Below are 27,839 nucleotides of genomic sequence, written 5' to 3' on the forward strand. Positions count from 1 at the left end.
TACACTCATTAAAATCATCTGGAAATGTGTATTATTAGCAAATGAGTAAGAAATTTTCACTAGTATAAAATTCCTGCTTTATATAAAAGCCACACTGGCCTTTCAAGTATTTTGAGTTTTTTTTCCCCCCATAGTTCTATATTTGTACTAAAATGATGAATTTAGACTTGAAATTATATTAAAGGAAAATTAAAAGTCACTTCTACCTATAGGGCATTTTTAAAGTGTGCATGTAAAGAGCAAAGTGTCCATCTGCAGATCCACCAACAACACTCCTTCTCTCTCCACTCTAAGGAAACAGCTCATGCTTACTAGGTTTTTAGAGAACAATTAACACTCCAATGGAGAAGCAACACAAGACTTCCTCTGTGCCAGTTTGCAAGTTAAAGGTCAAAGGGCAAAGACATAGAACAGGACTCTTCAAGGAAAATTTTCACAGAAGATAATGTTTAAGTTTTTGTTAATGACAGTCAACAGATCAATAATCAACTTCAAGGCAAGCTGTTCATTGTTTCAAAAGCTAATCCCCTCAAAAGCTGGCTTTCACACAAAGCCAATGTCTGACTCATGGGGTGCATTCGTTCTGACCATCTCTAATAAGTTCACAGCCCAGTGGCTGTAAAGCCTTTCACTGCAAGAAGCAGCGCCTAAAAATCAATTAAGAGGTCTGTCAGTTGCTGACTTTTCTCTAGGAAAAAAATATTGATACAACCCTGCTCTGCAGGTCACCTGAAAATGACAATACTGCTGTTAGGACAAATTACACTCAACAATGAAATGCTTTGGTGGTCTCTTGGCTCTGTCAGCTATCAAATGGATGGCTAAATGCCAGAAGCCACACTAACCCTTTGAGAACTATGGTTGACATGCGATAGATAGCTAATACACTGGAGGATATTCATGCAATCTCAGAGTCATCATTTTAATACATTCTTTAGATGGCAATGCTAACGGCGTCTTCCACGGCAAATTGAGTTTTCATGCAATGGATTTTAAAACAGAAATTGTGTTGTGTGTTGTGCCTAACAACAACAACAAAAAAGACAGGCTGTTATAATCAGTTGTTCAAATAAAATTTCACTCTTACAAGATATTTAATAAAATACCTTTTTATTTGCCAGAAAATTTTTGGCAAGTAACATCATTTCTGTTTGTTATAAGTGCATTTATGTAGTAGTGTGAATCAACTAAAAATTACATGGGGTTATAGGATATCTGTTTTAAAAACCTGAACTTCTTAAACCTGTGCCTGTTTTTACCATTGCCCGGTTCAATAATTTACCAGATCCTAAGACTCTGAAAGCTGATTTGATAGTTCTCAAAGGGTTACACCAATGTATTACTAGTGTCACATATCCTTATAAAATAACTGTCACTTTAAACCACTTTAAAGACAAACTGCTTTTTGCTCCACTTATAATGAATATTCCTGACAGACCCATGGAAGGCCTGGGGCAGTGGCCTAATACAACTTGGGGAGATTATCACAATGATGTAGGGGTAAGGTGGCAGGAAGGGTTTAGAAACACTTCAAAACAATTAAAATGTCCCATTTGAATATAGCTGTGAATATAAATGTGATGAAACATTGAGAACATAGCTGAGAACAGCTGTATAAAATGAAAAATGGATGTAGTATTAAGGCTGTTACAATATTGCAGATATTTTGGCCCCTTGTTTGTTGGAAAATGGCTGTCCCAACAGTCTAAAGTCCTGCATGTGTATTCCAGGTCTCCCACCTGACAAAAACGAAGCATAGGAGACTGTCCATAGCAGTCAGAGAACTATCTTCTTTGGAGACAAAGCTGTTTTGGGTCTTCACACTTTCCTGAACGTTCAATTGTGGGTATTTTGTTTAACCTTTTCTTTTTCCTTGCTGTAAAGCAAAAATTTGTGGGTTTTCCATTTTGCTTTTCCCCCCCAGAAATGGGCTCAGACATCAGAAAAAAACATATTAGAAACCTTTAAGAAGAATCTTTTCTTCTTTTTCCTCTTTAGGTAATCCTGAAAATTTACTGGGCATTGAGCGTGCAGAGGAAAGGCCTAGAACTGAATGACAAAAAAAGACAAAGGACTGAAGAACGGCAGGTACTGTGCATCATGGAAGCTTCCCCATGAGTGCGTTTCCATTCATGTGCAGGACCAGCAACCCTCTGGGTTTGAAAGGTCAGCCCCAAATCAGGCTGCCACAAGCCTGCTCCTAGCTAGGAAACAGCATAACAGCTCTTGTCTTGAATCTCAAGTTATCACAAACTCCTAGAAAAGAAAGAAAGGAAAAATCCCTACATCACACCCACTCTTGCATAGAGCGTTTACAGTACAGTATGTGGCGGGGTGTTCCTTTCCTCTTGAACTGGAACACAGTGTAAACCAATACAAGGAGGCATAAGGCCAAGATGCAGGGAATGACAATAGCTATGGCTTTCACAGTGCTGGCTGTGTTGTCCAGTTTGATGACAATGTCTACATCATCTGGTGGGCTGTGTCCTTCTTTATCTCTGTCTGTTGGTCCGTCACAGCCCATAAAATCCTTGAGGATGGATCTGGGATATCCAGGTTCTACCTTGAGTATCTGGTTGTTGAATTTCCAATACTCCTTTCCTTTGTAGAAATACGTAAAGCCTGGTGGGGGGAAAACACACACACACAGGAACCACTTATTTGTAAAAGTGTATATGTATAGAAATTTAATTAAATAGGATACTTAAAAGATGTATGTTAAAGCCACTCAATTTTTGTAGGAAAACACTATTCCCAGATCAGCTGTCTATTGAAATGGATCTGGCACTTGTGCTCCAGAAACTGCACCCTCAAATGCCTAGGGAAAGCTCAGCTGAAAGAGAGAAATAATATTTGCACAGAGTTGTTGAAAGACCATGCTTTATACATCTACTCTTAGTCTACACTGCAAAGAGAACTTCATACTGTTGCTCGCTTATAGGATTGCTGGTACAGAATTACACATTAGTGTGAGAGTATCAACCTGTATTGAAAGATGCCGAAACAGCCTTATAAACAGAAGCCCTGTTTGCCCTCATGCAGCTATTGAGGACATTGTGCAATACATCATAAGGAAGCGTCTCCATGAAACACATCAAGGGAAATTTCTAATCATCTTAGCATCAGGAATAGTTGTACTTCTCCTAAGGAACAAGTTTGTTTTTGTCATTTGGAAAAGAAATCACAAGAAATCATAAATCAAGAAACTAAAGGTGATTTCCTTTGTATGTTAGGAATTTTAATAAATACGTATTTATTGTATTTTGTGCAGTAATCCTTTTCAGCTCTAGGTCATGCCCATTTTTTAACTTTCTTATTTACTTAGCTTATATTAAATTTTTATCACCTAGCTACATTTTACAGAAATTCTAAAGCTATTGTTAATCCTTTTAGAGTAAAGGATGAATAGAGTATAAATAAATCTATAATTCTATCTTTAATACTTCCAACTAACATATATTTCATGGGGGAGGAAGTAGTATGTAGAAGGCTCAAGTAACTTAGCAACACATATGATCTATGTTCCAAAACATTATGGATGCAGATAATAGATTTGTAAACTTGTGACAATTAAACTATAAATATGTTTTTCTTAGAACTATTCTCTTAACTTTTGGGTTTTTTTTTCCTGGGAGCAAGCCCAGGTTTTTCTTTCTGTCCATATCTCTTTCATGTCAAGTTTCTTTGTGACTTTGAGATAAAATTCAAGAAAATAGGAAATGTTTTAATGTTATAATCACTTGAAAACTATATTTTGGGAGATGTCTAATTTTGAATAGTATGCCTATTTTTGAGTTAATAATCATTAATGAGGGTTTTTCCCCTTCATTATTGAGCACTTATTATGGAAGAACCACTGTGTTAAAAACTTAGTAAATGGGGCTTCCCTGGTGGCGCAGTGGTTGACAGTCCACCTGCTGATGCAGGAGCCTGTGCTCCGCAACGGGAGAGGCCCGCGTACTGCAAAAAAAAACACAACTTAGTAAATGACATATTTTAATCCTCATAAACACTCTGTCAGGTAGAATTAGCTACCTATACTTTTCAGGCAAAGATACTGAAGCTCAGATAAAATGATATGCCCTAGTCCTGTTGAAAAAAGGATTTAAATCTTGGTCTAGCTTTAGAGCCTGAATCTTAATGATTTTTCTAAGGCCAGGTCCTTTAGAGATTTCTGTCTTTTCACAAATACTCCTTGGTTCAACATCACAGGTAGTGATAGACAGCACTCCTAAATCAATAACAACAAAAAACTCTGACATCTCTCAAAAACTTTCAGCTAGGATAGACCATCACTTCAGGTCACTTCATTCTAGAAATCATTCTGTTCAATGCCATGAAAATAAGCTATTGCTTTTAGTTTTGAAGGGCAGTTTTTCAATCAGAACAACTTGCCAAGTGAAAACAGGTGTACGTAGATTCAAATTTTTCTGTATGCCGGGAGTTGGTATTTGATCACGCTAATGAACTCCAACGTAATTACTCAACAAGCTTGGATAAACAAATGTCTAGGGCCTGCCAAATAAAGTGCATTAGACGATTATAGTTGAATAATGGCATTGATCTAGAATGAAACAGACCTTCCAGACAGGTGAATGTACTTCTTATATTTGTAAAGTGGGAACCAACAGCTGGAAATGTCCTCATCTTTAATGTTTAGTCAAAGCTAATTACTAAGATACTACTGGGTATCACATAAAAATTCAGAAGTTTCCATTTTCATATTTATCATGTCTGCAGGCCAAGTTCTATAGTAACACATTCCATATACAGTAGAATTATAGTTGGCTGAATACACTTGTTAGAGGTAAGAAGTCTAGTCAGCAGGAGTTAAGAGAATAAAAGTAATTGAAAAGAAGTAGCCTAAAATCTTGGTAATAGAAATCTGTCAAACACTGATCCTGAAAAATTCATCTCATTCAATAATCTTTTTAACCATTTATGAAATATTAGTGGGTTGAAGAAATGTTTATATACTCATTTTTTTCTTTTGTGAGTAACTTTGATGTTATAATCTTGTAGATGTTATGCTTACTAAGAGTAGAAACTTCAGATGAACTCACCTGAAGTATCATTTTTGAGAAATTCTGAGGTAGAAGTCAGTTAGGCTGTAATGAATTATATGCTGACTTTTTTTTCCTTGTATTTGATTGGTTTTCACTGGTGACTGTTCTATTGCTTAGTCCTAAAATGTAAGGAGAAATTGTCTACCATAGCTGTCTTGTTATAACTTCATAGAAGATCCTGCATGGCAGTGCCTGTGTGTTCTTTCTGTTTTCTACTATTGTATATTTATTAGTAAAAGTTAATTAATGTTTAACAAATGTGAATGAATAACCTGGGTCTTGTGATAATATTTGTTTGAATCCCAAGTGTAGATTTTAACAGAAAGTGAGGGTCGGGGTAGAGAATTAATACACCAACAGAATCAAGGGTCACACTATTTTAACAGGCTAAAAGTGGAGCTATAATCTGTAAAATAAAATGCAGCAGTGTTAAAGCAGAATCTTGTATTAACCATAAAATTGCATTTTCTAAGGAGAGAATATAGAAAACCTAGGAGGCAGGGCTTGACAGCAAGTAACTTAGAGATTTGAAGGTGGGTAAATGCAGTGATTATTTACTACAATTTTAGTATAAGTTAAAAACTCATGCCATTGTTTAAAACACTGTCAAAAGCAAGAAGAAATAATTCATATATATATATATATATATATATGGCATAAGTCAAATATCATTTGGATTATTGTAGCTATTTTCAGGGGCTAAAAATAAAGAAGAAAAGAAAATTGTTAAATTAAGATGGTTACAGGTGAAAACTGGGATGATGATGGATTAGAAGCTATATTCTGAGAAAGCCTAAGGTATATCTAATATGACAAAATGAAAAATCTGGCCTGACATGACAGATTTTCAATTAACTTAATGGTATAATGTAGGAAAAGATGTTTTAATTTTTCCTCTTTGGAGAGAGTGCATTAGAGGAATTCAGTGAGGCTAGAATCGTCTAGTTTCAAACCGTAGACATATAATATCACCACTTTTATGATCATGAGTAAGTTAATTAAACTAGCTGATGCTGTTTTCCTCATTCATAAATAATTATAAATGAGGTAAAGAGGCATTTGTGTTGGACAATTAAATTAGATAACAAATTTATGTAGCACAACTGATAGATGGTGGGAAGTCAGTAAATCGCACCACATATTCACATTTCATTGGCCAAGGTGGCAGAATTAATATCAATAGGTATTATAGGAAGGCATATTCCACCTTAGTATGAAAACACACTTCAAAAATCTATAGCTCAATTTTAAGCTTCTGGGATTTTTTTTTTTTTTAAAACTACCATAAGGAGAAGATCCCTAGGGAGAAATTCCTACCTTGGTGGAAGGGTGAAGAATTAGAGAAAACATTTCATTGCTCTATCATCTCTGATTTTATGACCATCAAGTATCATATGCATGAACTTATCCTTATAGGGAATTACTTTGAGTATATAAATTTATTTATATTTATATAAATATAAGTGTGCTTACTCAATAAATTGAACTTGATCTTCTATAAAAAACATAAAGGAAGAAGTTGTGTAAAATTTGAATTCAAGGTAAAAAAACACAAGCATGTGATTTGAATAGAGAATTAAAAGTGGAGAATTTGCTATTGGTAGACTATCTAGACTAAGACGTTCCAGATTGATTAATATCACTACCCTACAGAACAAGGGTTTTAAACAAATAGAAGATCTCCTTCAATGCAGGGAGTGAAGGTCTAGAGTAATGGAAGGGATAAAATTAATCTCAACAACTAATGTTTATTGAATGGTTACTATGTACCTGCATTTGCGAGTTTACACTAGAGGGGATAACAAACAGGCATATAAATTGATTGCTGTAATATGAGATTTTGAGGGCAAGGGATGGTGTACCAAAAAGGATATTCAAGGATTACTGAAAGATCAAAAGTGAGCTCAATGTTGAAGGGTATCAAAGAAAGGGCTGGACCAGGTAAGGTACAGAAGACATAGATGTGTTGAAGTTTCATCTGTATTTTTTTGTCATTTGTAAGCACTGGTTTTTCCAACATGATTTGTTTTTTTGCCAGTATTTTACAAAGTTATTCTTTGCCATGTGAAAATAAAATATTAAATTCTGAATGTCAGGAAACCATTTATACTAAACAAATATTATTTTCAGATGGACAAGAATATGAAAAATCATGGGGCAAGATGCAGCCAGAAGATTTTTTTGTTATCTTTATATAATTATGATTTATTTCCAGAGAACCTGAATCAAATCTCAAATTTTAATGGACTTACAAATAGAAACAGGGGGAAAAAAAACAGTTAATATGCTAAGGAATTAAGGTTATGTGTACTTTTTCAATCTTTTGAAATAATTATTACTTATTTTAAAAGTTATTTTTATTATAAAAGTTATATTCATTTTAGAATATTAATAAAGGAAAGAAATTGAAAATTTTTTAAATCAAACTTGCTATACTTAATCACTGGTAAGGTCATGACTTAATTTTCTTTGCATATATTTTTGTATAGTGTGTGACAACTTTTATTGAGGGCAGTCTAGAGCAGTGGTAGAACTTCTGTAAAGGTAAGCTAGAGCCGGTTTTATCTAGACTGAAACAACCCCCTTTAATCTAACCTCAAGAAATCTCCTCTCCCCCTTAGATTCTTGGTGACAGCTCTAATTTTAGGGGATCATCTCAGTTTTCTGCTTTCCATGTGATTATCTTTCATGTTTTTTCATTTCTTTATCTTCTGCATCTTCATAGTTTGTGGAGTTTTTTGCCATATATTGATATGGTTTTACTGCCTCCAATTTGACTGCATCATAACTTAATTTTCTTATTGATTTCCTTTTTATGTCAGACAGATATGTTTCATCTCAATCTGTCCTCTCCTGTGGATTTCTGCTTTTGTCACATACAGGCTATATATTAACTTGGTGTTTTAATTCTCTGAATCAATAGAATATGCAAAAAACTATAATTCCAGTAAGTGCTATAATCAGGGCTTCAAGGTTCTTTTTGACTTAGCATACAGTGTTTTACTTGTGGGATATCCTTACACAGAATGTAGTATAAATTACATATAACAATGGTCAAAACAATGGTCAAAACACAGTTTGTGTTTTATTTTTCTGATTGGTATCATCCTGGGTGTCAGTTCCTTCAAGCTTGTACTCAGTGTAAAGCTTTCTTAAACTCTGGCAATTTGCTGATGATCAGCCATTGTTTTCAGTGGGTGGTGTCAATTTTTCATTTTCCCCTGTTTCTTCATTATTTTTTTTCAATATGCCTCTCCAAGATGCATTTAATTTTCCTCTTGCTAGTGATGTTTATTTTGTTCTTGTTGCATATATGTTATAGATTTTTAATGCTATTTAGGACCCACATAATGTATTATTTTCTTCTAGTTCCTATTATAAATCATCTGAGAGGGTATTTTCTTTTTCTCTGTATTTCAGTTTGATGTCACTTTCCTTTGTTCTGGAATATTGTGTATAAATTTTATTTTGAATTATTATTATTATGGTTTATTTCTACTTACTAATCCCTGAATGTGGAGAGAAATGTTCAAACTTTACCAACAGATACAGAAGTATTGATTACCCATTGCTTGGCTAACTTCCCTTAGGATCTGGCTGAATCCCAAATCCTGAGATGGAGAGCAAGTCAGCTCTGTGATCTGTTTCTGTTATTAATCAATCATACATCTACTCTAGCCTTACTGTATTGAGCTGGGATCTTTCTTGTTTGCTGACACTATAAGCCAAAGGTACACATGAAAAATTATAATCCTCAACATGCTGTACAATCCTCAGCCCACATTTATAACATATCTTCTTTGTGACCAGCTCCTGTCCCACATATGTCTGTTATTATTATCTTTACATGAATTTTAGTAGAAAATAAGTGAGGTTACTTCAAAGGAATTAACACTCTTCATTTTTAAAAATTACTTTTTTTTTCTTATAAACTAAAATAGGTTGAGGTTAAAAAAAATCTTGAGCATAATATTAAATATAAATCTATGAAGGAAATTTTATATAAATATAATATGAGATAGCCCTAGTATGTTACTTTCTAATCATTTAACATAGTGAACAAGTAGGATAGATTATTCAAATACTTAGTGAGCTCATGAAATATATAATGCACATGTTGCATACCATTTTCTTTGTGCACAAAGGCTCCCTGAGGAGATTCGGGGATACCTTTCCAGACTGTGATTGGTTTGGGATAGCCAGGATCCATGGTTTTCATTTCTTCACTATATCTCCAATACCTGAAAAGGATAAATAAACAACAACAACACATGCATAGAAAAGACAATTATGTATACAAACAATAACAGCTAGCTAGCATTCATTAAATCCTTGCTGCATGCTACCCATGTACTTGTTAGTGATTTAAAGAACTGATTTAAATCATGCAAAGACAGTGTACACAATTTATTCTGTTTCCTTTTTAGAATATGCTAAAAATGGATATTCTATTTTATATTTATTCAGTCTGTTAAAAATTAATTTTAAAACTCTAGCTAAGCATAGTTACAATTCAAAAGGGTATCACCAACATATGTAGAAATCAGAGGTTTTCATGATTTTTAAAAATCTTACTTAGGCACCAGAATGCATCATTTGAAATAAGCATAATCTTGATCCATTTACCCATTCATTTATTTAACAAATATTTATTGAGTACCTACTGTGTTTCTAGCATTACTGTAGGTGCGAGTGATACAACCTTGGACAAAACAGACATGCCCCAGCTCTTATCAATCTTATATTTTAGGATATGTAGAGATTACAGGCAAAAAAATAAAACGTCAATAAGTGCATACTATCATAGGAGGTGGTAAGATCTATTAAGAAAACAAAGCAGAAAAAATTACTGGATAGCAAGGTCTTTGATAAGCCGTTGTATGAGCACAGAGCAGAAAGAAGTGAGAAGCAACATTCTGTAGTTTTGGGGAGCATAACATTCCAGGTAGAGTAACTAGTTATCAAAAGTTTCTGTGGCAGGCATAAGCCTGGAGCACTTGAGCATCCACAGTGAGGCTAGAGTGACTAGAATAGAGTTAGCAAAAGGGAGACAAGGTCAGAGTGGGAACCAGCACCTGTGATTAGATAGACCCTTAAACTATGGCAAAACCTTTTGTTTTCCTCTAAGAGAGATGTGAAGCCAATGAAGATTTTGAGCAGAGGACCTTCAAGATACGGCTTATTTTTGAAAGGAATGCACTGCTGCTATGAGTTCAACAGATTGAAGGAGGTAAAGTAGAAGAAGAGATGCTGGTTAGGATGTCATTTCAGTAATCCTTGGGCTAGAATGCGTACTGGAGAACTGATGATGATTCAAGGGATTGGGATATTATTTTGAAGAAAAAGCCCAAAGAGCTTACTAATGGATTGAATGCAGTATGTGAGAGAACAAAGTTGAGCATAACTCAAGAATTTGGGGCCTGAACAACCGGAAAAATAATGTTGCCATTCAGTGAGATAAGGAAGCATGGAAAGGTAAGTTAAGGAGGTTTGAGGAATTGTGAGTTTGATTTTCAGCGTGTTAAAATCAGATGCCTGTTAAACAACAAAGTAGTTGTTGATGAAGCAATTAGGTATATGACTGTAGACTTTAGGGCAAGTCTTGACTAGAGTCCTTGGTGTATAGATGGATAAACAGATAAAAGCAAAGCTTGCTAAAAGTCAGAACTCTCAGAGCTCTCATCCCTTCACAAGGTGGCCATTGGGCCACTTTCACAGACCTACTAGACATCTAAGGAAAAAATTGTGAACCTCCCTACTTTGGATCACTCATTATTGCCTATACGTTCTAAGAGTCAAAATTTTTATGTCTGAATATTCAAAAAGATTGACAAAACTGGGGTGAAGCCATTGGGAGTTCACAGTGATATTGCCTATTTTAGGGCAGGCATAATGCTCTATGCATTATATCAAATGTTTATTCACTATAAACTCATGAGAGAATTGTCATTGTCTCCATTTGAGAGAGGAGAATTCTTGGAGGACAATGACTCATAACCAGTTCTGTTCCATTTCAAAAGTCACTATTCTTTCTTCTACACATACCAAATATCTTTGACAACATTTTCTCCCCCACACCACTAAACATCTCTTAACATATGCTAAAGGTAGCATTTCACGAAGAGATTTGTGAAGTAACACACAATGCATTATCTTGGGATTAAGCATTTAGCTTAAATCAGAAAAAGAGAAAAAATATCCAGTCTTTTCTGTATATTCTCTTGCTTCAGGTCTATGGAGAATCCTTTATCTACAGAGCTGTGGGATCTTGTAAAGAATGTTTTGCTATAGATTCCCAGATACCTCAGATAAGTAACATGTGGAATATTAGCACTTCCTCCATCTTCAGTGTTCACATGGAAAAGAAAAAAAGATTGTTTCAGGATGTATCCCAATAATAAACCACAAGGCAGATTTTATCCAGACAGGAAAATACACTGTAGAGGTGTTTGTCACAGATTCTTATCACATAGAAGATAAGGGCAGATTTGATAGAGAGATCAGGAAAAGCTTCAGGGAGAAGCACTGAGCTGAAATAATGGTAGCCAGGCCTATCTTTCTGAAGAAGACAAGTAGGGAGTGCAAACTAAAGTATATTTCCTTTCATGGAAACATCTGCTTTTAAGTTATTTTTGAATATTCCTGTATCACAGAACACGCTGAGACAAATATAGCATGGTTAATGGGGTTGAGATTGCACTCAGAATCTCCAGATCTCTTCTCTCAAGTAAATATTTCAATGGGATTTACAATAGTCATATATATTAACTGGTTCCTGAAGTTGATCATAAATAAAAGTTCTCACAGAGAAATCATCAAATACCTTATTTCACGGATTCTAAGATACATATTTTTTTCACATTTCACATCTCTATTATAGGTATTTCACACCTCAATACTATGTCAAAGCATACTGGGCAGAGCTTTCCCCTCAATGATAGATTAATTTATGATGTATCTTACAATAAATGTCATTTTTAGATGGCATAAACCATAACTTAAAGCAAGTTTTAAAATTTTGCTAACCCAGGAATAATTTAAAATCCTAGGGACAATGGGATCACACTTTACATATGATTTAAGGAAGATTACTACATATTCGGAAACCAGGTTTGTTCTCCAAGATGTAGTTATAACCCTGTTCATGTAACAATACCTATTCTTCATGTAGTGCTTTGTAGCTATAAAGCAAATTTATATACATACATTATTTTAATCTTATTTCACTAAAATCCCTCAAATATCTTTTATATTGCATATTAAAACATACTTATGCTGAGGTCCTAACATAGATATAGTATATATGGGCACGCAATTCAGTCAATGACAAAGCATTGGGCATCATATTATTCAAAGGTAAGGTCTTAGTCACATTTGCTCTTCTTGAATGTTAGAGTTGAAACTCAAACTAATGGTCTTTGATTCATAGTTTAGTACAATTTTCTACCACAATTCTGCTAGTGTTTCCCTTGACATAACATTCTTACATTAATCCCCCTGTCATCTTACCCTTTTGGGGTCCTCACTCAAATTCTTAATGTTCATTGTGTCAATATAATTTTCCTTCATCCCTTGCTCTATTTTCTTATAGACCCATTTGCCTACCAACACTTTTTTTTTTTTTTTTGAGGTACGTGGGCCTCTCACTGCTGTGGCCTCTCCCGTTGAGGAGCACAGGCTCCAGACGCACAGGCTCAGCGGCCATGGCTCATGGGCCCAGCCGCTCCACGGCATATGGGATCTTCCCAGACCGGGACACGAACCCGTGTCCCCTGCATCGGCAGGCAGACTCTCAACCACTGCGCCACCAGGGAAGCCCCCAACACTTTTTTGAGCACTTATGTGCAAGACACATAAGATTTATTGAGATCACATTTCAAGAAAATATTTATGGAAGATGAATTTTATTGTACCCTCTAGTAGGAACATAATCCTGGTATGAATTTTTCAGAATAAAAGCAATTTTCCCCTCTTTTTGTTAGTAGATAATGCAAAACTATAACTTGGGATCATTTCACCATCTTTGAAAAACTCAGCATAAGATTGGACCCTCAGGTTACCTGCTGTGTCAGCTTTGATATATGTCCAGTAAACTTCAATGTGATTAGAATCATCTAACTGTATTCAATCATAATATTATTCAGTCCATTATATTATTATATATACACATTATATCCAGCTGTCTTATAAAAATGCTGAGGCTTATTCATAAATATAGGTTTGCATTTTAATTTCTAACATATTTGAACATATTTCAACATGAACAAAAAAGCTCATCTCACTGATATTTTTCTCCCTGAAAAATAGGCTTATAGGTTCATTGAGAAGTATATTAACATATTCACCTGGAACATTATGTAAATAAACCACTTGGAGGGGTTTAAGATTTAGATATTATAATGGAAAAATTTTGGAATTTTGTGCAGTAAGGTCAGCAAATGATAGTAGCTATTATAAATAAAGCTTATATTTTTTTCTTCTGATATATCAATAATCTCTGCAGTAGAATTATGACTTTAAATTGCTGATTCTTTGAGAAAAGCATTGTAAATCAATCCTTTAAAATAAATTATGAACAGAAATGGGATTTATTCATCACTTTTTAGACTTGATCATGAGTCATAACCATAAGACAAAACAGTTGTCCATGTAACAGTATACAACAATTTCTTAAATTCCTTCTGTGTGAACAAATAAATGGTATAGACAATTCTGAAATACCATACTTTAATGTTTCTGGATACTGAACTCAAACTGAACAGAAAGTGGCTCCAAGGCTGATTTCATATGATCCGGTCATTTCTTCATCCACTTTGTCTCATTTTCTTACTCTAGAGTCAGACTACTTGCCTCTGTTATCACAAAATCCAGGGCCACTTTTATTCACATCCAAATAATCATACAAAATCTCTTTCTTCAGAAGCCTTATTAAAAATGTAACAGAATTGAAAATATCAATCTGTACTCTGTTGGATAACTTTAAAAACACAAAAAGGAATTACTTCATAAACACACACCTTAAGCTATAGGAAATAAATGTATTTTTCTGTTTGGCTATTAGTAGTAATAATAATAAAACAAACCAAAATAGATCTAAATTTTATCTTCTTTCTTTGAAAATGTCTTAAAATCCTCAATGGTTCAGCCTAGAATGAAGTATGACAAGAGAGTCTTGGGTATATTTGTGAGAAGATGCTGAGATGATTTAGGAACATAGCATTTTAGAGCTAAATGCTATGAAGAGCAAAATGTATCCAAGTATCAAATTATAGTATATTAAGAAAAGGCAAGTAGGAGTCTGAGGGACTGAGTCCATGCTATATGTGAAACAGTGAAACTGGACATTTTAATCTGAATTTACAGATCTGTTTAAAGAACCATCATTTCATCTACACTTCTTTAGCTATCTCTATACGTATGAGATTTCATGTCGGCCCTTACTTTCAATACAATTTATATGAAATTACTCTCAGATCTGTGCCTCCAACCCACATTTCCTTGTGAACTGTTACTACCTGCTTGATTTCTCTAATTGGTGTGTAAGCAGGTATCTCAAACCGAAAACAAACATTTCAAACTCTTAGTCCCCTTCCCCCAGTGTTCCTTCCTTTCTTTGCTACATCTTCAGAAATGGCACCATCTACTCAGTTATTTAGGTAATAAACATAGATGTTTTCTTTGATTTGCTTTTCTCACCCGTAAAATCCAAGCCATAAGAAAAACTTGTTATGATCACATACAAAATGTAAACTGTACTCTTTGCTCCATCTCCACTGCTACCATTGTGTCCCCCTGTACTACTTCAACAGCCTACCAATTAATCTCCTTGCTTCCACTTTTGAAGTCCATTCTTCACACGGAGGCTATAATGATGTTTTTGAATACACATCAGAACATGCACTTTCCTGTTGAAAACCCTCCAATGTTTTCCATTGTACTTAAAATTTAAAAATCCAGTCTTTGCCATGTTCTACAGGGCCTCGTAATCTAGTCTCTGCTTACCTGTGTGACCTCATTGACCACTTATCCACTATGCTGTAGCCACAATATTTTTTTCTGATTTGAACATTCTAACATTTTTGCTTTTGTACTGCTATTTCAGGTACTTACAACACATTGTTCTGAATAGCTTCGTGTGATTGAAATTTCTCCCCACTAAAGTCCTTGCATCAGTGTATCCTTCACAATTTAGGCCTTTCTTGACCTCCACACTAATTTCCCAACCACTCTTTACCACCCACGAGCCTCTATTACATCATCACCTATTATATTTCTTGGAGTGTTTCTCAATGTTAATGTATCAGGGTCATTTATTTCTTCTCTGTTTACAACTACCTCCCCTAATAGAATCTAAGGACCATGGGAGAAGAATACATGTGTTTTATTTTTACTACAATATCTTCATTACCTAGTACATGTCACATAGTATGTGCTCAAAAAATGTTTTAACTAAATGAGTGAGAGTTATGCCAAGATGAGTACAGAAATCTTATGCAAGAAGGAATTAGAGCTATTGAGAATGTAATGGGCTGTCTCATATTTATGCTGTCACCACAGGCAATCAGGTACAGAAGGATGAATACCTATGGAATGTAACTGAGGCAGTCTAGACTTTGGTAGGAAGTGAATATGATGTAGGACTGACATATGGCAACACTTGAACCAAATATAATTTAAAGGTATGCTTTGTTTGTCTAGCAAATTATATAAATGATTCTGATTTTGAATGCCTTTCTAGAGTATTTGTACTTTCCAGCTCATCACAGTACCTATCACTCCCTACTGCCATATATATTACTCCTATACCCAGCACTGTATATATTATTTGCATGATCCCTTAAAGCAATTGAGTTTTTTACACCAGGACTAAGTTATCTCTAAAATCCTTTTCTGATCTTAACCTTGGAGAAATAGAAATCTGTTTTACATTTTTTTAAAACAGAAAAATGTCAATGAAATAAGAGGAAGAAATAAATAAAGATAAATGTTTTCAATATTTTCTCTCAAAATATACATGGAAAAAATATATAAAGTTAAAATTGATAAGTATTGTAAATATATAATGCCTATAAGGAAGAAAAACTCACTGAATTCTCATATAAAAGTGATAAGCAAATTGTTGTTTTAATGTTTGAGTTAGATAATTTAATGTCTTTTCCATCTACTTTTAATCTAGAATGAATGTATTAATAAATTGTGTGACTTTGGAATTAAGCAATTATACAAATATGAAGTCATCTGTTTATAAAACATCTGTGACTCATGAACTCATAAATAAGATCACACACATGGAAATTAGTTAGGATCCTGCTTTAAATATTTTTAAAACCTATAAAAGCAGTTATTTAAGCAGAACTTAAAATCAAACTATTTCTATATATTTTGTTATATTTTGCATGAAGCTTGTCAAGTCAGAAATAAATTAACTAAAACTCCTTTTCTCATTTACTATACCTTTATTCCATTATAAATTTGGTATGTAACCTTCATTGATTTCACTGACTTGAGGTAGCCCATATTTAATTTCTAAAATTAATTTTTTCAAGAAGTGCTAAGTTTTTAGAATGGAAACATTTTTTAAAGTATGGCTAACTGATAATAAAATGGCAGTTTTTATTGTCATCTATGAAACCCTCATTAAAGCTGTTATATGAAAGTTAAGCTTTCATGTTTTGTCCTGTAGAAGTTAATTTCTCCAGGGTGGTTTCTCAGCCTTTTGTTTCTACCCCTTTCTGGGGGTGGGGGTGGGGTGGGGACAATACAGGACTGTATTGAACCTAGTCCTGAAAGAGTACATTCAAGCAATTAAAACCATCTGAGGAATTAAACTCTAACAACCTGAGGGTTGTTATTTTAAAGAATATAAGTCCACAGATTTATTTTCATTAGGGGTCACCATGCTGTGGCAATTTCTTCATTCTTCTCTTTTCATACTCTAACTACACATATCTTACTGAGAGTCATATACTTTTTTGTGATGATAAGTAGTATCTTCTACATTAATAGAGTTTTTGTTTGATGAATCATTTTGTTTTGTGATTTAGTAAGAAACATTCAGCAAAACCTTAGTTTCATGATAGTGAATTAAAAGCTATGAATATTTTGCCATAGAAATATATACAAATTTAATGCATAAAAAGCTTGTAACAGAATAAAATTATACATTTTTATCCATGGACACAAATGATAGGATCTTTTTGTTCACAGATAAAGCTCAATGTTTTAAGTCACTTGCTATCAAAAATTACAAAGTGTAAAATAAACAAAGTTTACATCCTTATTTTTCTCATGAAGTTGGAGACATTTTATAGGGTCACATTATGTTAAGATTATAAGGCGAACTCAATACTAGCTTGTTGCTCATTAAAACTTGTTGTTTTTATGTGTGTTTGTGCATGTGCGTGCTTTAAATTTACTTGTAAAATAACATATTTAAGTTTTACCTAACAATGAAGGTTACTTATGAGTGTCACATTTTGACCCAACTAGTAATAGTGTAACTAAAATTTGATTTTTCATCTTTATTTCTTTTTAACCTAATATTAATTTAAAATAATAAAAATATAGCCTTTAGCTTATATTTTATATGTAATATCTGTCAAAAAGTAGGCAGGGGGTGAAATTTGTATGCTTAGTGGCTACTGTATGTCATAAACTAATAGTTCACTTTGTTTTACAAACCCTGTAGTAATGTCATAAAAGGAAAAGAAATGACAGAAAATAGCAAGAGATATTATACTTCAAGCTAAAAGTCTAGTGATAGTTTAGTTAGTTCATCACACCTATCTGCTGGTACCTAAATAAATAGTGTCCTAAGAAATAGAACTCATGACTAAGCTGAAAGTATTTGAAAATGTTCAAAATTAGCTGTGTGAAAAGTGTAAAAATTTAACTTTAAATATAAAAGCAAAAAAAAAGCCTCTCTTAAAAGTACTTTTTAAGTAAAGTAAGTAAAATGACAAGAAAATGCATTTTAAGGATAAAATACATGACTTATACAGCTTTATAGGCATGTTAAGATTATACAGAAGAGAAAGAATATACACTGTATATATACATTCATAAGAAAGTCACATTACTTGGGTATATTAGAGAAAGATTTATCTTGAATATTATTTTAAAATATATTTTAAAATGGTTGCAATTCTATTAATTCTTGTGCTTATATCTATACAGATCCTTTCCTCAAATGTACATGCCTATTATAGACTAGATATATTGACTTCTCTAAACATTAGTTAACTGTTTTCTCATGTGAAGTGTGTACTGACCTGTCCCCCTTGAAGAAATAGGTTTTCCCAACGTCCTCCCACCAAATGGCTGAATCAATACCATGAGGGGGAATTCCGCTTCCAAGAGTAATCAAGTCATGAGGGTAACCAGGTTGAAGAGTCGTGTCCTTGAACACCCAATATTTGTTACCTGTATGAAATAAGTGCAAATGCAGAATACACTAATTTAATGTCAGAAATTAGAATATATCTACTAACACAATGCATTTAAAATTATTTTACATGAAATCCATGAAATAACTTAGTAGCAATCACACCTGGAATACTGACATTATTTTTGAAACATAAATGTTATTTTCAAAAGTGGACAAAATGAAAACTTACTTAATAATGTAATCAGAATTTGTGTGTTACTTTAAGAAATAAAAAAGATCTACAACTTGCCCTATTGAAACAGTTTTGAATCAAGGTTCAGAGATTCTTCCTCTAGGAATTAGAGGCCTTATTTTCATTCAAGGCTAAATCATTCCTGTGTGTTGGGCATTCTATATGCCCTCAGATTGCTGTACTGATTACAACCTCTACTCTGTTAAAACACTTCTTCTGGGCTGATCCTTTACTTTTAATATATAAACATTCACAAGTCCATCTAGTTTAATAAAGTCATCCTCTTTTGACATGATGCCCTCTTCTAGCTGTTACACTATCCTTCTCTTTAAGAGTGGTGACTGAAGGTAGCAAAATTTTAACCCTAAACTTGTTCAGAATTGCCAGAGTATGGCAATACTAAAAAAAAAGATGAACTTCAGTCAGCTTTATTACTGTTTTGAAATTATCTACAGACAACACACTTCCTCATGCCCTACAGCTCTGGCAGACTATGTACACCACTCCCCTCTTTGGTATGACTCTCAAGTAGTCTGCAACCATTTCTCACTCCACTGAAAGTTGACTTAATACCCATTGTCTACTGAAACCTTTTGTCCTGGAGTCACCAATGCCTACAATTTTCCACCCTTATCTATTGACACAGTTGCCCACTTAAAGGACTTTTCTCCCTGAGCTGCTAGAAAACCATTTTGTTGTTGTTGCTCTTTCTTCTCTAGCTGCTTCCCTCCGAGATTCATTTATTTTACTCAGTCCTTGAATGTTGACATTTCCCAAGGCTCTGTTCTCTGCCCTCTTCTCTTTTAATTTTAAATTGTACAGGGACAGAGTGGTGTCACAAACTCAAATATTTATAAGGGTCAGTCTAGAAATGACAGGAGTGGAGTGGCAGAGGTATTCAAATATTGAGACACATCCTGGATCTTTCTATACTCAAGCAAGAAACTTCTTGAGTAACTAACTCCTCTTGAGGTTAATATCTGGCAAAGTAGAACATTATCTTAATATCTTACAAAGTATCCTGTGTCCTTTCTACTAGATGTAAGGCCTTCCTCATTGTTAAAATATTTCAATACTATCTGTAGCTGAGGACTATGATAAACTGTAGCATTCATGTTATACCTAAAGGAATTTTAAAAAATTTAAAACCACTTACTAGCCTAAATCAACACAATACAAATGAACCAAAAAAACACATCTTCAGGCTAGATTTAGGTAGGAGTCTCTAGTTTGTAACCAGGGTAATCTTATTTACCCCAAGAGTTTCTACTGCCATTTGTTATCATTTTAAATTAAAACATTTGTTGAGTACCTCCAGTGTCCCAAGTATCATGTTAGGTACCAAGGATACTAAAGAGAACAAGACAGAACTGATCACTACTCTGATCATCCCACACTCAAGTGAATTCAGCAGATGAAAACCAAAAACACAAAAATGTAATTATAGTAATTGAAAAACTATTGAATGCTACAAAGGAAACACATCAGGGTTTGAGAAAAAGAAAACATAAGGGGAACTTACTTTAAATAAGGAGATCAGGAAAGCATCTCTGAAGAAGTAACACTTAAGCCAAATTTAAAGAAAGAGAAGAAGGTGATACCTATGCAAAGAATGCTGGGAAGAGTGCTCCAAGAAAAGCAGAGTTTTATATGATTAAAGTTGAAATAAGATCCTTGGAATGTAATAAGCAAGAAGATAGTAGCACTGAAAACCTATATGATGGGCTTGGATCTTAGTTTGAGTACACTGGTAAGCCATCAAAGAAATTAAATTAGCAAAGGCATATGGTCTGTTTCCTATTTTCAGAAGATGATCTTTGGTCTTTTTTTGAAAATGGATCTTAGAGTGAAGAGTGAAAATGAGAAACACTATCAAAGATCTTTTGCCAGGGAAGAACCCTCAAGATGGAGGAGGAGTAAGACATGGAGCTCACCTTCTCCCCACAGATACATTATAAATACATCTACACAAAGAATGACTTCCACAGAACATCTACTGAACGCTGGCAGAAGACCTCAGACTTCCAAAAGAGCAAGAAAATCTCCATGTAACTGGGTAGGGCAAAAGAAAAAAAAAAAGACAAAGGAATCAGGACAGGACTTGCACCTATGGGAGGGAGCTGTGAAGGGGAGAAGTTTCCTCACACTAGGAAGCCCCCTCACTGGCAGGGACTGGGGGGAGCTTCAGAGCCTCAGAGGAGAGCACAGCAACAGGTGTATGGAGGGAAAAGCAGAGAGAGTCCTGCACAGAGGGTCCCAGCACTCCATAGCCTGAGACATTTGTCTGCTCACCCACCAGAGCAGGTGGGAGCTGGGTTCTGAGACTTGGGCTTCAGAGGTCAGACCCCAGGGAGAGGACTGGGGTTGGCTGCATGAAGACAGCCTGAGGGTCTAGTGTGCGACAAATGAGGGAGTCTGGGAAGAAGCTTGGGCCTGCCAGAGAGACAAGGAACCATTGTTGGGGGTGCATGAAGAGAGGGACGGGCCTGCCATAGGAGCTTCTGCCACTCACAGGCAGAGGGCACAGTCTACATGAGCTTCAGGGGTGGGCGCGAGCTGCAGCTGCTATCTCAGACCCTAGAGGCAGGAGCTGACTGCTACTACTGCCACCGCTGCTGCCAAGGGTCCTGTGAGCAAGCACAGCTCACTGCCCACAACTTCCCAGTGGCTTGTGCAGACCCCCACTGTCGAGGGGCCCACAATCCAAGGCCAACTTCCCCAGGAGAGTGAAGAGTGAGCCCCAGGCTACTGCAACTTCCTGCTGGCCTCTGCCACCACAGGCACTCCCCTCACATCTCAATTGTGGCTGCCATATCCATCCCTCTCCCCAGCCTGAGTAAGTGTGCACTAGTTAGCCACTGCTTTTGCCCCCTCTCGCCTGGGCAGGTAAGTGATGGGACCAAAAGCCAAGCTGAACTGCAGGGGTGGTGTGACCAAAGAAGAGGAATGGAACTCTCTCCATGCAGCTGCAGGAGCAGTAGATTAAATCCTGGCAATTGTCTTAGTAAACCCTACATCTGTAGAATATCTGAATAGACGAGTGTCCCCACAATTGAGGTTGGTCTAGTTTTAACAACTGTGGAGTTTGGGGGTAAAGACATGCAGGAGTTGGGCAGGTCAAAGTCTGAGCTGCGCTCACAGTGCCCATGTCAGTTCCAGAGACCTACTTAGAGGTATAGGAAGACTTCCTGGGTAGGCAGGGATTGGCTGTGGCTCACTCTGGGGTCAAGGACAATGATGGCTGAGGCTACAGGAAAATAATTATTATTATTACTATTTTTTATTGTTTTGTTTATTTTGTTGTTCTTTTTCATTATTCTTTCAAGTTTTTTTATTTTTTCTTTTCTTTTTTATGCTTTTATTTTTAATAAGTTTTTTTTTTCTATTTTTACTTTTTTTGTAATATTGTATTTTTTCCTGGTTTTTTTTTCTTTGTTTTGTTTTTATATTTTTTAACTATATTTTTAAATTTTTACTTTATTTTTTTGTTGTTTTCCATTTTTCATTTGCTTTCTTCTTTCTTTTTTTCATCACTTTTGTGTGTTTGTTTTATACTTTGACTTTTTTTAGTTTGCTTTCTGCTTTTGATTTGTTTTTTGTTTTTGTTAGTTTATCTTTTATTGTTTTCATTTTGGGGTTCATTTATTTGTTTGGTTGCTCTCTTCTTTTCTGTTTTCTCTGTTTTGTTTTTCTTTTCTGTTTTTGTGTGTATCTGTATTTCTTTGTGTGTGTTTGTCTGTTTGACTTTGCTATAACCATTTGTCTTGGGGTTTTTCTTTGTCGGTTTGTTTTCTTTATTTTTTTTTTCTTCCATGCTATGCAGATTGCAGGGTCTTGGTTCTCTGACCAGGGGTTGGCGTGAGCCTCTGAGGTCGGAGAGCCGAGTCCAGGACACTGGATCACCAGAGAATTCCTGGGCCCAGGGAATATTAATTGGTGAGAGCTCTCCCAGAAGTCTCCATCTCAACAAGAAGACCTGGCCCCACCCAACAGCCAGTGAGTTCCACTGCTGGACATCTCATGCCAAACAACTAGCAAGACAGGAATACACCCCCACACATTAGCAGACAGGCTGCCTAAAGTCATGCTAAACTCACAGACACCCCAAAATACAACATCTGGCATGGCCCTGCCCATCAGAGGGACAAGATCCAGCTCCACCCACCAGAATGCAGGAACCAGTCACCCCCACCCCCACACACACACACCAGGAAGCCTATACAAGACACTGGACCAACCTCAAACACTGGAAGCAAACACCAAAAGACTGAGGGAATGCAACCTTGCAGCCATGCAGCCTAAAGAAAGAAGGCCCCAAACACAGTAAGTTAAACAAAATGAGAAGACAGAGAAATATGTTGCAGACAAGGGAGCAAGGTAAAAACACACAAAACCAAATAAATGAAGAGGAAATAGGCAGTCTACCTGAAAAAGAATTCAGAGTAATGATCATAAAGATGATCCAAATCTCAGAAATAGAATCGAGAAAATACAGAACATTTAACAAGGACCTAGAAGAACTAAAGAACAAACAAACAGTGATAAACAACACAATAACTGAAATAAAAAATACTCTAGAAAGAATAGATAGCAGAATAACTGAGGCAGAAGAACAGATAAATGAGCTGTAAGATAGAATGATGGAAATAACTGCCATGGAGCAGAATAAAAAAAAAGATGAATAGAATTAAGGACCAGCTCAGAAACATCTGGGACAATATTAAGTGCACTGACATTCAAATTATAGGGGTACCAGGAGAAGAAGATAAGGAGAAAAGGTTCTGAGAAAATATTTGAAGACATTATAATCAAAAACTTCACTAACATGGGAAAGGAAATAGTCAATCAAGTCCAGGAAGTGCAGAGAGTTCTGTACAGGGCAAAGCCAAGAAGAAACATGCCAACACACATATTAATCACACTAACAAAAAGTAAATACAAAGAAAAAATATTAAAAGCAGCAAGGGAAAAGCAACAAAAAATATACAAAGGAAACCCCATAATATTATCAGCTGATTTTTCAGCAGAAACTCTGAAGGCCAGAAGGGAGTGGCAGGATATTTTTAAAGTGATGAAAGGGGAAAACCTACAACAAAATTACACTACACAGCAAGGATCTCATTCAGATTTGATAGACAAATCAAAAGCTTTACATAAAAGCAAAAGTTAAGATAATTCAGCACCACCAAGCCAGCTTTACAAAAAATGCTAAAGAAATTCTCTAAGCAGGGACACAAGAGATTAAAAAATATCTACAAAAACAAACCCAAAACAATTAAGATAATGGTAGTAGGAACATACATATCAATAATTACCTTAAATGTGAATAGATCAAATGCTCAAAACAAAAGACACAGTCTGGCTGAATAGATACAAAATCAAGACCCATATATATGCTGTCTATAAGAGACCCACTTCAGACCTACGGACACATACAAACTGAAAGTGAGGGGATGGAAAAAGATATTCCATGCAACTGGAAATCAAAAGATAGCTGGAGTAGCAATACTCATATCAGATAAAATAGACTTTAAAATAAAGACTGTTACAATAGAAAAGGAAGGACACTATATAATGATAAGGGATCAATCCAAGAAGAAGATATAACAATTATAAATATATATACACTGAACATAGGAGCACCTCAATAAATAAGGCAAATGGTAACACCCCTAAAAGGGGAAGTCGACAGTAACACACCAATGGACAGATCATCGAAAATGAAAATAAATAGGGAAACACAAGCTTTAAATGATGGACTTGACTGATATTTATAGGATGTTCCATTCAGAAACAACAGAATAGGGACTTCCCTGGTGGCACAATGGTTAAGAAGCCGCCTGCCAATGCAGGGGATACGGGTTCGATACCTGGACTGGGAAGATCCCACATAATGCAGAGCAACTAAGCCTGTGAACCACAACTACTAAGCCTGTGAGCCACAACTACTGAGCATGTGTGCCACAACTACTGAAGCCTGCACGTTTAGAGTCCATGCTCTGCAACAAGAGAAGCCACAGCAATGAAAAGCCCACACACCGCAACAAAGAGTAGCCCCCACTCTTCACAACTAGAGAAAACCCACGCATGGCAATGAAGACCCAAGGCAGCCACAAATAAAATAAATAAATAAATAATTTTTAAAAACCTAAAACAGAATACACTTTCTTCTCAAGTACACATGAAACATTCTCCAGGATAGATCACAACTTGGGTCACAAATCAAGCCTCAGTAAATTTAAGAAAATTGAAATATCAAGCATCTTTTCTGAGCACAATTCTATGAGATTAGAAATAAATTACAGAAAAAAAAAGTGTAAAAATCCACAAGCATATAGAGGCTAAATGATACACTACTAAATAACCAAGACATCACTGAAGAAATCAAAGAGGAAATCAAAAAATACCTAGAGACAAATGACAATGAAAACACACTGACCCAAAACCTATGGGATGCAGCAAGAGCAGTTCTAAGAGGGAAGGTTATAGCAATAAAATCCTACCACAAGAAACAAAAAAAAAATCTCAAGTAAACAATCTAACCTTACACCTAAATAACTAGAAAAAGAAGAACAAAAAACCCCACAAAGTTAGTAGAAGAAAATAAATCATAAAGATCAGAGCAGAAATAAATGAAATAGAAACATGAAAGCAATAGCAAAGATCAATAAAACTAAAATCTGATTTTTTAAGAAGATAATCAAAATTGAAAAACCTTTAGCCAGACTCATCAAGAAAAGGAGAGAGTGGACTAAAATAAATAAAATTAGAAATAAAAAAGGAGAAGTTACACGGGACACCTCAGAAAGACAAAAGATCGTAAGAGACTACTACAAGCAATTATATGCCAATAAGATGGACAACCTGGAGGAAATGGACAAATTCTTAGAAAGGTATAACCTTCCAAGACTGAACCAGGAAGAAATAGAAAATATAAACACACCAATCACATGTAATGAAATTGAAACTGTGATTAAAAATCTTCCAACAAACAAAAGTTCAGGATTAGATGGCTTTACAGGCAAATTCTATCAAACATTTAGGGAAGAGCTAAGACCTATGAATTCTATCAAACATTTAGAGAAGAGCTAAGACCCATCCTTCTCAAACTCTTCCAAAAATTAGAGAGGAAGGAACACTCACAACCTCATTCTATGAGGCTACCATCATTCTGATACCTAAACCAGACAAAGATATCACAAAAAAGAAAATTAAAGACCAATATCACTGATGAATATAGACTCAAAAATCCTCAACAAAATACTAGCAAACAGAACCCAACAACACATTAAAAGGATCATACATCATGATCAAGTGGGATTTATCCTAGGGATGCAAGGATTCTTAAATATGCACAAATCAATCAATGTGATAGAGGGAGACCTTTAAGATGGTGGAGTAAGATGTAGAGATCACCTTCCTCCCCACAAATACATCAGAAATACACCTACAACAACTCGAACCGAACACATAATGAACAATGACAGAAGAACTCAGACTTCCCAAAAGGCAAGAAACTCCCCACGTACCTGGGTAGGGCCAAAGAAAAAAGGAAAAACAGAGACAAAAGGATAGGGATGGGACCTGCACCTCTGGGAAGGAGCTGTGAATGAGGAAAAGTTTCCATACACAAGGAAGCCACTTCACTGGCAGAGATGGGGGTGGCGGGTGGAAAACTTTGGAGCCACAGAGGAGAGAATAGCAACAGGGGGTTGGAGGGCAAAGCGGAGAGATTCCCACACAGAGGATCCATGCCAACCAGCACTCACTAGCCAGAGAGGCTTGTCTGCTCACCTGCCGGAGTGGGTGGGGCCTGGGAACTGAGGCTCAGGCTTCAGAGGTCAGATCCCAGGGAAAGGACTGGGGTTGGCTGCGTGAACACCGCCTGAAGGGGGTAAGTGTGCCACAGCTAACCAGAAGGGAGCTTGGGAAAATGTCTGGAACTGCCTAGAGGCAAGAGACCATTGTTTTGGGGTGCGCGAGGAGAGGGGATTCAGAGCACCACCTAAATGAGCTCCAGAGATGGGTGCGAGCCACAGCTATCAGCATGGTCACCACAGATGGGCATGAAATGCTAAGGCTGCTGCTGCGGCCACCAAGAAACCTGTGTGCAAGCACAGGTCACTATCCACACCTCCCTTCCTGGGAACCTGTGCAGCCCACAAGTGCCAGGGTTCCGTGATCCAGGGTCAACTTCCCCAGGAGAACAAATGGCAGGCCTCAGGCTATTGCAATATCATGCCTGCCTCTACCACCACAGGCTTGCCCCACATTCCATATCCCTCCCTCCCTCTCAGTCTGAGTGAGCCAGAGACCCCTAATCAGCTGCTACTCTAACCCTGTCCTGTCTGAGCAAAGAACAGACGCCCTCAGGCGACCTACAGACAGAGGTGGGGTCAAATACAAAGCTGAAACCCAGGAGCTGTGCAAACAAAGAAGAGAAAGAGAAATCTCTCCCAGCAGCCTCAGGAGCAGCAGATTAAATCTCCACAATCAACTTGATGTACCCTGCATCTTTGGAATACCTGAATAGACAACAAATCATCCCAAAATTGAGGCAGTGGACTTTGGAAGCAACAGTACACTTGGGGTTTGTTTTCTGCATCCAATTTTTCTCTGGTTTTATGTTTATTCTAGTTTACTATTTAGAGATTATTATCACTGGTAGATTTGTTTATTGATTTGGTTGTTCTCTTCCTCCTTTTTTCTTTATATATATATATATTTTTTCTTTTTCCTTTTTCTCTTTGTGTGAGTGTGTATGTGTATGCTTCTTTGTATGAATTTGTCTATACAGCTTTGTTTTACCATTTGCTCTAGGGTTCTCTCTGTCTGGGTTTTTTTTTGCTTGTTTATTTGTTTTGTTTTGTTTTGTTTTGTTTTTTTCTTTTAGTATAGCTGTTAGCACTTGTTATAATTGTTGGATTTGATTTTTGGTTTGGTTGCTCTCTTTCTTCCTTTTTTTTTCATTTTTCAATTGACTTTGATTTTTTTTATATTTTTAATAATTATTTTTTGGTTTTTATTTTAATAACTTTATTTTATTTTATTCTTTTTTTCTCCATTTCCTTCTGAACCATGTGGCTGACGGGATTCTGGTGCTCTGGCCAGGTGTCAGGGCTGTGTCTCAGAGGTGGGAGAGCCAAGTTCAGGA

General features: G+C 35.8%; 1 protein-coding gene across 1 annotated transcript in view; it reads right to left on the bottom strand.

Moving 5' to 3' along the window:
• Positions 1 to 1,096: 1,096 nt before the first annotated feature.
• The window catches only part of MMP16 (matrix metallopeptidase 16), a 344,665-nt gene continuing 317,922 nt past the window's right edge, over positions 1,097 to 27,839 (bottom strand). The window contains exons 8-10 of the mRNA XM_032609350.1: positions 18,338 to 18,488; positions 9,192 to 9,307; positions 1,097 to 2,622 (exon numbers count right to left, since the gene is read on the bottom strand). Of these exons, the coding sequence (XP_032465241.1) occupies positions 2,288 to 2,622; positions 9,192 to 9,307; positions 18,338 to 18,488 (602 nt within the window). The 3' untranslated portion in view covers positions 1,097 to 2,287. The remainder of the gene's footprint in view (positions 2,623 to 9,191; positions 9,308 to 18,337; positions 18,489 to 27,839) is intronic.

The sequence above is a fragment of the Phocoena sinus genome, chromosome 17 (assembly GCF_008692025.1).
Source record: "Phocoena sinus isolate mPhoSin1 chromosome 17, mPhoSin1.pri, whole genome shotgun sequence".
NCBI classification, from domain to species: domain Eukaryota; kingdom Metazoa; phylum Chordata; class Mammalia; order Artiodactyla; family Phocoenidae; genus Phocoena; species Phocoena sinus.